An 11,394-nucleotide genomic window follows, 5' to 3' on the forward strand; every position below is an offset into this window, starting at 1 on the left:
GGTGGGGGCCCACTCTAACGACCTCGTGTTAACCTCATTTCTTCTTTAAAGGCCCAATCTCTGATTAAGTCAACTTCTAAGGTACTCACGGCTAGGAATTCAACACATGCATTTTGTGGGGGACACAGTTTGGTCCCTAGCACCATGTATGACTACAGCATGTTTGCTTCTTTTGTCTGAAGACTTCTCTCCTTGCAAATCCTATGATGTGACCTGTGTGCACCATGTCTTTGATAATCATATGTGATTCTATGCTATGGATCAGCTTTATGACAACCACATATCATGCTACACTATGTATCATCTCTTAACCTACTGTATATGATGCTACCTAGCAACTTCCCTATGTCCTGGTAGCCATGGATGATGCTGTACTATGGTAAACTCCTTGATGAGAGTGAATGATGCTTCATGATGTCTGCACCATATCCCTGACAAAAACATGTCATGCTACACTCTGCATCATGCCTTAAGTATGTGTCATGGTATGCCATTACTACTGGATGTTGGAAAAAAATACATAATGCTGTGCTATTATTCATGCCTTTGACAACCTCATAGGGATATATGCTGTATATGCTATACTCTGTTTATGTCATCTCCTTGATAACTATGTGGAGTGCTACACTATTTTGCATCTATGTGTGAGGATGCAGTGTGTTTCATATCCATGATGGGCATATGTGATGCTACAACACATCCATGCCATCTGTTGATGACCCCATCTGTTGCTACACTGTGTATGTGCCATCTTCCTGTAGTCTACAGATGACTACACAATGTCTCCATTCTCTTGTTTGATGGCATGAATAATGCTACATGATGTATTTTCGTCTCCTGGACAACCACGCATGATCTACTATGTCAGCATCATCTCCATGACGACCACCTATGACAATATATCTGTGTCACCTCTCCATGAATCATGCTATACTATGATTATGTCATCACCATGTCAGCAGCATAAGCCTACCCTGCGTTTGATTCATCTATTTGATAATCACAAATATTTCATTATATCTAATTCCCTTAATGACTGACCCTGTGTGACTCTACCTCATGTCCATCTAAACTTTTTAACAGCCACTTAAGAAATTCTAGCAAAAATGGAATGCTTTCTACAAATATAACTTGTTCTTTGCCTGCATTTGCTCTGTGTGACTAACATACTGTTAAGTAGTCACATATCCTTTGTGTTCTAATCAGTTATAGAATTTTGCCAGTGATTCATTTTAATTACACGGTCTTTACACCACCTTTGTCTCCCTCTTCAAAATTACATTTGCATCCTGTTCTTTTACTCACTAGGACTTTTCAAAGGTGATCCTTTGATCATACATAAAGTTCTTTCTGTATCCTGGGATACAGAAAGCCCTAAATTCAGAGAACTCTATTTTTGAGAGTAACTCCTTACTTTTTCATCTTCTCACAGAGCTCATCTTTTTAAAATCATCCCTCCTTTTTCATTTTAAATATCATTATCACTGATACAAAAAAAAATCCAACAAGAAAGAAGAGAGAGCCTACTTTGTGACAGGAATTGTTTTTAGCAATATGGGATGCATCAATGAAGACAAGAGAGAGTACATCTTGTGGAGATGTGCTGTGGAGACGGAGAAAGTAAAGAATACCATATATGTGTTTTACATAGAGTCTTATCATGTAGAGAATTTTAGATTATAAATAATACTAGGAGTTTTTCATCACCATGGGTTGGGGGAGAAACCAGCAGGGTCTGAGGTTCGGGATGCTGAGGAATGGATTAGAATTTACTGCAAGTTCAATAATTCTTTAATTTTCTCTATCATTGGTTATGTCCCCTAGCAGTATTCCATTCTTTCCTTGTCAATAAGACATTACTTCAAGAAAAAAAAATCTTTTTTTTTCTTTTGGTGTGTTTGGTAAGCCTCTTCTCATTCTGTGCCTTCTAAGAAGTCTTGAAGATTACAGAAATCTTGTTTACTGAACTCTGGTTCTTGCTTCTCATTCCCTTCTTAAAATTGGATCTATTCAACAGGGTTAGCTGAAGCTGTGAAGCTACATCTGTTTCTTCACATTTATCACCTTTTTCTCCCTCCTTGGAATTACTCTCAAGGCTGAATTATTTTTTGGTGTCTTGTTCATATTTCTGTCTTAAAAATATAGTTTCAGGCAATATTATTTCTGTGTTTTTTGAAGTGTAAAAATGCTTTTGAGAAGTTTAGAGAACTACTCTATGCAAGATATTCACTTTTGTTATATTAACACACTTATAAAAAAGATTTATTTGAGAGAGAGAGAGAGAGAGAGAGAGAGAAAGGGAATGAGTGAGTAGGAGGAGGGGCAGAGGGAGATAATCCCAAGCAGACTCTCTGCTGAGCATGGAGCCCAATATGAGGCTCGATTTCATGACCCTGAAATCATGACCTGAGCTGAAACTAAGGGTCAAGTGCTCAACCGACTGAGCCACTCAGGTGCCCCAATATTAACACATTAAAAAAAAGATTTTATTTATTTATTTGAGAGACAGAAAGCATAAGCAGTGGAGGTGGGTGGTGGGGGATGAGAATCAGAGTCCTTGCTAAGCAGGAAGCCTGACTTGGGGCTTGATCCCAGGACCCCGGGATCATGACCATAGCCCTAAGGCAGATGCTTAACCCACTGAGCCACTCAGGGGCCCTATTAACATATTCTTAAAACACATTAGTCACTTTAAAGCTTTTAAAATGTCCGACTAGCAAGTTTTACATTTTTAGTCGTATTAATTGTAAAATAGCAATTTTCATCTACTTCTTCCTGAAGTTGACATTGTCAGAAGGCCAATTAAAAAAACTTACTATGATGCTTTGCTTTTCTCTGAATGAAAATTAAGTACCTAAAATTCCCTATCATTGCTAATTTTGCCTCTCTGTAATATTGTAATGGCAATAAGACAGCAGCCTTCACTCAGCCAGAAAAAAATTTAACTTTTTTTGACAACAATTTTACTACTGCTATTTCTCTCCTTCTACATTTCTTTAACTCCTCCATCCCTTAATTCTAAGAAAGTATATATATCATCTATCCACCCATCCACCCATCACCCATCCAGCCATGTCCGTCCGTCCATTCCTCCATCCATCCATCCATCCATCCATATGTCCATTCATCCAGCCAGCCAACCAGCCAGTCAGCCAGCTATATGTCCATCCATATGTCCATTGATCGATCCATCCATCCAACCACCCATCCATCATTATGTCCATCCATCCATCTACCCACCCACCCATCCATATGTCCATCTGTCCATCCATCCATCCATCCATCCATCCATCCATCCATCCATCCATCCATATGTCCATTCATCCAGCCAGCCAGCCAGTCAGCAAGCTATGTGTCCATCCATATGTCCATTAATCGATCCATCCATCCAACCACCCATCCATCCATATGTCCATCCATCCATCTACCCACCCACCCGTCCATATGTCCATCTGTCTATCCATTCATCCATCCATATGTCCATCCATCCACCCATCCATCCATATGTCCATCCATCCATCCAGTCATCCAGCCAGCCAGCATCCATTTACTGAGTGTCTACTGAAAGTTTGATACTTCTGGGCCCCAGGGATACAAAAGGGAACAAACCATCCTACGTCTCTCTGTAAGAAGGCTTCCCAGGTGCCTGTTCTTTGCCCAGGGATAAGCAGCTGTTGCTTGTTTTCAGGAGGGCCTCCCGAATCTTCTGTAACCTTAGACTCCTATTTGGTGTATGATGCTGGTCTGGCAGCTTATTGCATCACCAGCCTCTCGAGACTTGTTTTGATACCCCCCCTTCCTCTTAAAATCTCCTTCTTTCTGGATTCCTCTCCACCACCATCGCCCAACCTTTTCTATCTTGGAAGCCATCATTTCTTCTAATAAGCTCAGGGCTGGAGAAGCACCCTGTTCCCCCTCTTCCCCCACAGAGGCGCCCACTTACATTTATAGTTTTAGGTGGCGAGTCTCACCGTAGCACAGAGACAGTATGTCAGAGCGATAGAGGTTACATGATTCAGGGCACACGGCTCAAAGTTCTATATTTCAGATGAATTTATATGTATCTCCACTCTTTCAAAAAGGAACAGCAAGAGTTTTCAGTGCAGCCACAAGAAAGTGTCTTACGAAATTAGAAGGCCATGAAGGTGAAATTTCAAAGGTGAGTTGCTTTCTCATCGGGAGAAATTCGTTTAGTTTTAAAAACCTAGCATGCTTAGTGTAAATAGGTCTGTTGACACTAGGGTCTGTCCAATTATCTCAGCCTTTCTAGAAATCAGTTACCTAAAAACTATATTTTCAGGTGTGAGGTCAGACTTATTATAATAAATGATTCCTAAAACCTTTTAAAAAGTATAAAACAGCATTTTTCTCAGCCATCAGCAAAAGACTGAGTTAGCTGAAAATACCTATTAAAGCTATTTAAGAAACATATGAAGTGCTTTTCCTGGTCCTAGCAGACACACAAGTATACATTCTGCAAAAAACATGCTGTGCAGCAAGTATCAAATGTTTTGTAAGTTAGATGCAATTTAGAAAGTATTTCTTGGAAATATTTAATTCTTAACAGAGTTTAAAATGACCTACTTTGAAACTTCAAAGCTGTAACTTTTAGGATTTTGTATAAGCTCCTCCCACAAGCTGATTCACTGAGCACAGCCTTCTCATCAGTGATCTGAAGTTTAGCTGTGTCCTCTGAAAACTCTGGAGAGGCCAAGACTTGGTGACTCTCAGCTCCTACCCAGCTCAGCCCAGTCCCCTGGTCTCACATCTGAGATCAGATTTGCTCCTTTATTTTAAAGTGTCAGTTTGATTTCTTCTGGTCTCAGAAGGCTGCCCCTGGACCCTGGAACTGCCCTCTGCTGTGCTCTCCTTCCCCCCTTCCTCTGCACCTGCTACTGGTGGTCAGGAGCTTCTGGCCTTTAAGATTGGTCTCTGAGACTGCACAGAGCACATCTTCCCCATAGGCTAGGAGGCCTTAGGGACCGGCATGAAGGGGGAAGACAGGGAAATGTGGATGTGGGAGACAGGCTGGGAAGAGAACACAGGCCATGCTTCTGAGTGAACCGGTCTAGTAGCCATTGACATGCATGATGTGTCCCACTCAACAAATACACATACTTTCGTGTCTGTGTGAATATAAAGAGTTCCCAAACTATGTTATTGCATTTTAAGCTTCTGTGATATGTTACTTATTGAATACCATTCAGCAATGGCATTTCTTTGGGGTACAAAGTTAAAGTATTCATTCATTCATTCATTCACTCATTCAACAAATGCTTTTTGAGAGCTTGTACTGTGCTAGGCATTGTACTGGGGACACAGGGACCAAAAAAGCCATACCCTTAAGTCTTGCCCTTATCAAACCTGCAGTCATAGAGGATGTAACCCAAATCATTGTCTAATGATGATTTAGAGAGGTTATAAGCATGGCGCCCAAAGGAATAGTGAACTAACCATTTCCTTTGACAGTCGCTCAGATACCATTTGACAACACTTGGCACATAGGAAGCACTCAGAACATATTTATACAATGTGATCTAGAGTGGCAGTAGAATGAAAGTCCCCCCTGACTTGTTCACTTATTCTGTGGCACAGATTGACAGAGGATCCATATGCTTTTGATTACAGGAAGTTGGCTTATAGGGGGGGCTTGGGTTTGAAGGAGCCTGACTTGTGTTCCCACCCACACCAGGGCTCTGCCTCTCTGCAGGGAGAGACTTGCATCCTCAGTCTTTGGAAAGAAGCTAGGTGGGGAGTACTCGAATTAGAAGGGAGCTGTGGTCTCTATCCTTAGAACTGTGGGGTGAGGGGGACAGCGGCCAATTAGAATTTTCTGGCTAGACTTTAATTTTCCTGTATTGGTTCCTGTACTTCTTTCCCCCCTCAGGGAGGAACTGTTCTATGTAAGAATAAATGCCAAGCTGGGAAGATGACAAGTGCTTAGTAATGTCCCCTTTTTTGCAGATTAAAAATATATCAGGAATCAAATTACACAAACCTGTCATTTTTCCTTTCCCTCTTGTAGATTTCTTTCAACCCCCAAGGGAATCGTCTTCTGACTGGCAGTGCTGACGAAACAGCTAGAATCTGGGATGCTCAGACTGGTCAGTGCCTCCAGGTTCTTGAGGGGCACACGGATGAGATCTTTTCATGTGCTTTCAACTATAAAGGCGACATAATCATTACAGGTATGGGAGAGAGAAACACATAGACTTGGTTTTCTTTTTAAATGGGTTATTAGACAAAAAAAAAATTGGCTATTAGACCAAAAAAAAAAAAAAACAAAAAAACAAAAAAATTGGCTCTTAGGGTTTCTAAGCTGAGTATCAGAAGGATTTTACTGCCCTCCCTTCCCTCTCTCCTGGGGTCCCTGGCTCATGCCCGTGCTTGTTACACCCACTGTTTAATTTTAGTTGCATGTGGAGCTGCACGTGTAAGCTTTGACTGTAAGGCCTGGTGAATTTTGAATTTTAGTTGCTCTTGACAAAGTAAGAATTCAGTAGCCTGCCTTACTGGTTTACCGCATTTCCCCAGGCATTGTCTGAGGAATGGTTAATATTCAGTTGTTTTCAGTGTTAGTAACTCAAAGAGGTTAGGCCCCAAGTTCTGTACACTTGGACTTACAGCTCTGAGAGATTTATTCTTTGAGCTATGTTGTTTTCTCCTTGGATGCCCCCTGCTAACACATTAATATTTGGGGAGAAGAGAACATCCATTGAGCATTTTTCAACCATGAACAATCTACTGTGAATTAATTTATTAGAAATGTTTTGTAAGGACTGGAATGAGAAAAGGTTAACTCTGATTGTGGAAAGTGATGAGAATATGGTGTGATATTAGTACGGTGCCTCCAGAGGGGGACCTGGCAGGGAGTGGGTGTTATAGTGACGTGGGCTAGGGGCATCCTAAGGGGGCACACAGGACCAAATCTGCCTAACTCCCAGTGATTATTGTGGTGTTGAGCAATTTCCAAATTGCTTAACTGGTCTAACAAGTTAAATGTCACATGTGCCAGGTTGGCTTTCTATATTGGCTGATTGAGGAGCTTCCTAGTCATCTAAACTTCAGGGTGCTGAGAATAATCTCTTTTTGCCCTAAGAACCTCATCTTTCTATTTAATTGTGGATAATTTCTCAAATTATGGATTATTTTCTGGAGTTTATGATTTGGTAGTGTCTCTAAAATGTAAGTACTCTCAAGGTAATACCACAATAACCCATATATTTTATTGTGAGCACAATGTCAAATCCTTTCCCATGACGAGGAAAAAAAAGAGGTGAGAGGTGGTGATAGGAGCACAAGAAGCTCATGCAGGAGGCTATGGCCAAGTAGGGAAAAGGAAGCTAGGGTTGCTTTGTCAGAACACCAGCCTTTTCTAGTCTTCATGGCTCATATTAGACCAGTTGCATGGTACCTCTTCCCTGAGCCACAGGAGATCCTAGAGACTTTAGGGAAGGAACATTGTCTGTGCCTTGTTTTGGTGCTGGCTGAGCTCTTTATGACACTACTGATTTCGTGTCTCCCAAAGCCCCGAAGTGCTAAATACTGGCCACTGGATGGTGGAGCTTACTACAAGGGGGTGACACTTCTTCTGTCTTGCCATCAGCAGAGCAATCATGTTGTCCAAACGGATCTACCCCCCTTTTCTTGAAGGACCCAGGAGTCCATCAAGACTAAAATCATTGCATGATTTTTAGTGGACTGCCTGAAGTTGGGGCTGGAATCACAAAATGGAAGGAACTCGGCCAGCATGGTCATTACACTTTTTAGAGGATAAGATGACTTTTGGTGGAATGGATAGTTTTCACAGGCTCTCCCTATCCATGTAATCAACATACTTATTATATTGATGTTATGTGTCTGACTCCTGAAGGTCAGAGAACCAGCAGTGCCCAGCACTGCTCCATACCGGAGTGGTCATTTCCAAAAGCAGAATGAATGTGAATGGCGCCCTTGGGCAACACTCTATCAGAGCTGCTTTGGAAGAGTGTCTATCATAGCAGTGGGGATGATGGGAGAATGCACATTTAACATTTTACCAACAATGAGAAAAATCTGTTGACATTTTGAAATGTTCTGAAGCAGAATATGCTGTCTCCTCAGAAGTTAATCACCCAGATCTGGAAATGTTCGAATTCACGGTCTTTCCACTTGACCGCGTTGTTTGAGGGGAGGACAGAGGGAATAGGCTGGAGCGGCTGCATTCTCAGGGCTCAAATTCTGAGATGCCATGAGTCTCACTCCTGTGAGTAAAACATTCACTTGCACAACTGATGACTCACAGGAATCATTAAAAAAAAAAAAATTCTCACCCCCAAAATGCCAGAGTGGCTCAGTCTCCACAGCTGAGCACATTGAGTATATTGATCATCGATTGTCAATGATCCAGAAAAAATGTCAACTTGTAAGTAAAAAGGGAGAGTTAATGATTGAAATAAAGAAAAACTGACTTTGTGAAATTTGTTTTATTAGGGAGCAAGGATAATACATGTAGGATATGGCGCTGACCAAAGAAAAAGGCAGTTGATGAGCAGATTTGCCAGCAACGGAGGTCAAGACCTGGAGTTTTACAGAGAGCCAGAGAGCGAACCATTTTGATATTTCATGTTTTCTCTTTTTCCACAAATCAACTATTTCTACACTGTCCTTAGCTTCACAGATATGACCATTAAAACTGATAAAGTTTTATCATTTCTTGATATTATTTGTTGGAAATGACAGGAAAGAGCATAATGTTACGCAAGTGTCACTGGTCCTTTCAATTTTGTTTTTATTTTTAGTAGCATCGTGATAGGGATAAAGGAAACCAGAGTGACAACAGTGTTAAGTCTAAGAACATACAGTATTTGTATTTCTCTGTCTGACTTATTTTAGCATAATCTTCTAGATTCCACTTTGAAGGCTATGATAATTTCTGTTGACTAAAGTTTTTGGAAGTAGTTTTAGTGAATTGTACCTCTAATTTATGATGTATGTTTCTCTTTTCTTGAGAGTTTTTACAATCTAGTCTCTTAGCAACTTTCAAATATATAATACAGTATCATGAACCATAGTCACCATGTTGTACATGACATCCTCAAGGCTTGTTTATTTTTTAATTGGAAGTTTGTACCTTTTGACAGACTTCACCCATGTGGCCCATCCCCCAACACTCTGCCTCTGGCAACCACTGATCTGGGAGTTCAGAGAGGTTTTTTTTTTTGTTTGTTTGTTTGTTTTTTTCTGTTTTTACTTTTTAGGTTCCACATATGAGTGAGAACATACAGTATTTGTTATTTCTCTGTCTGACTTAGCATAATGTCCTCAAGGCCCATCCAGGTTGTTGCAGATGATAAGATTTCCTTCTTTTATATAGCTGAGCAATATTCCATTCTATTTATACACCTCATTGTTCTGATCCATTCATCCGTCGATGGACACTTAGGTTGTTTCCATATCTTGACTATTGGAAATAATGTTGCAATGAATATGGGGGCACATACATCTTTTCCAGTTAGTGTTTTCATTTTCTTTGGGAAATACCCAGAAGTGGAACTGCTGAATCATATGGTAGTTCTATTTTCAATTTTTTGAGGAAACTCCATACTACATAGTGGCTGCACAAATTTGGAATTTGACCAAAAGTTGTATTACTTCTTTAGTGATTTTGCTTTGTGCAGCCAAGAATGAGAAAGGCAAAATTGGAAGCCTAATCTTCCTTCCCTCATATTTGAAAGTATATCTATACCTCCTTCCCCCAGAAAAAAAGTTGACAGCCTACACTGAGTAAAATGAGGGTAGCATATAGGGAAAGCAAAATGGATCTCACTTATTAGCAAATATATTCTGGATTCATAGTGGGTGTAAAATATATGGGCAGATTTTTCTCCAGAAGAGAAAACAAAATAGACCCTCAGACTAATGGACTAAAAAAATCTGGATGGAAAACAATTGAGGTACCAGGGAAAATCATCAAACACCAACTCAATTGCTACTGAAATACTAAAAACTATTTTAAAAAGGCTTTACTATGTTAAAGTGCTGTAATGCATATTAAAATTATTGTTAAAAGATAAAGCACAAAATAAAACCAGTGATACCTGAACCTAGAGCAGGAGAATGGATGAGAATCTTCTGGAATCATTTTTGTAATAATAACAACTGTGGTCACTCCACTTGGATCATCCGTACAAGCAACCCTCCCACCACCTGTTTCTGAGCAGCAGCAGTCCTGATCTGAAAAGGAGGAAGGTAAGTCACACTGAAGTGAAATAATCTATCAACAACATCACATGTTAGTGATTCTGGCTCCATTACCCTCCATACTTAATAAACAATGATGGGGGAAGAGCATCAGATGAATCAGGAGGAAGGTTGGGACTGAGAATTACCCCTCAGATCATCTGTGGATACCTAACACCCAAGACGAAAAATAAAAGGAAAACAAAAGAAAACTTTCAGTGCAGATTTTGGAAGGGGAATATTCAGAGATGGTGAAGCCAAGGAGAGCTTGGATTAGAGAAACCTGGGACAAAATTGAGCTACTTCTTATGAAACCAAGAAGAAGAAGCTGACATTGTCTCTTCTCTCTGATTGTTTGATGGCTTAAGGGAGGGAGGCAAGACTATTTTGTTGTATCGTTCAAAAGAGAGAGCCAGTGTTCGGTCATGGAGATCATTCCCTACTTCACTGACTTATTTAGCTGTAGGAAGCCCCTCAGTCAGAAAAGGTTCCTCTAATTTTTTTTCCTATTTTCCTCTAATTTTTATGTGTTGAGGAAATCTTTCTTTATAGAATACATATTAAAGTTTCCAGTAGCATTTTTTTGAGAGACAGATAGACAAAGAGGCAGAGAAAGAGTACATGTGCAAGAGCTGGGGGGAAGGGCAGGGGGAGAGGGAGAAGGAATCTTAACCAGCCTCCACTCCCAGCGTGGAGCCCGAGGTGGGACTCGATCTCACTACCCTGAGATCATGACCTGAGTGGAAATCAAGAGTCAGACACTTAACCATCCAGTAGCACTTTTTTTTTATTATTGAAGTATAGTTGACACACAATGTTATATTAGTTTCAGATGAACAACATAGTGATTCAACAATTCTATACATTACTCAATGCTCATCATGAGAAGTGTCATCACCATCTGTCTGTCACCATACATTATTACAATATTATTTACTATACTCCTTATGCTCTACTTTTCATCTTATGACTTATTTTATAACTAGAAGTTTATACTTCTTCCAGTAATGTTTTTTAAGCTACATTTTAAAAATAATGTTACATTTTTAAATGTTTGAATACTTAAGATCATAAAATAAGTGATAATACCCTCACTTTATTTTCATCTGGAGTATTGTAGGGTGTAAGTAAAGTGCTTGTGGGGTCTGGAGTCAGAGAGCCTGAATATATATT

General features: G+C 40.1%; 1 protein-coding gene across 2 annotated transcripts in view; it reads left to right on the forward strand.

Annotated features, from left to right (window-relative positions):
• The window catches only part of DAW1 (dynein assembly factor with WD repeats 1), a 45,680-nt gene extending 36,989 nt beyond the window's left edge, over positions 1 to 8,691 (forward strand). For both annotated transcript variants that reach the window (XM_038574056.1, XM_038574057.1), the window contains 3 exons: positions 4,083 to 4,159; positions 6,026 to 6,188; positions 8,473 to 8,691. In XM_038574056.1, the coding sequence (XP_038429984.1) occupies positions 4,083 to 4,159; positions 6,026 to 6,188; positions 8,473 to 8,507 (275 nt within the window). In that variant the 3' untranslated portion in view covers positions 8,508 to 8,691. The remainder of the gene's footprint in view (positions 1 to 4,082; positions 4,160 to 6,025; positions 6,189 to 8,472) is intronic.
• Positions 8,692 to 11,394: the final 2,703 nt, after the last annotated feature.

This window comes from Canis lupus, chromosome 25, assembly GCF_011100685.1.
Source record: "Canis lupus familiaris isolate Mischka breed German Shepherd chromosome 25, alternate assembly UU_Cfam_GSD_1.0, whole genome shotgun sequence".
NCBI lineage: Eukaryota > Metazoa > Chordata > Mammalia > Carnivora > Canidae > Canis > Canis lupus.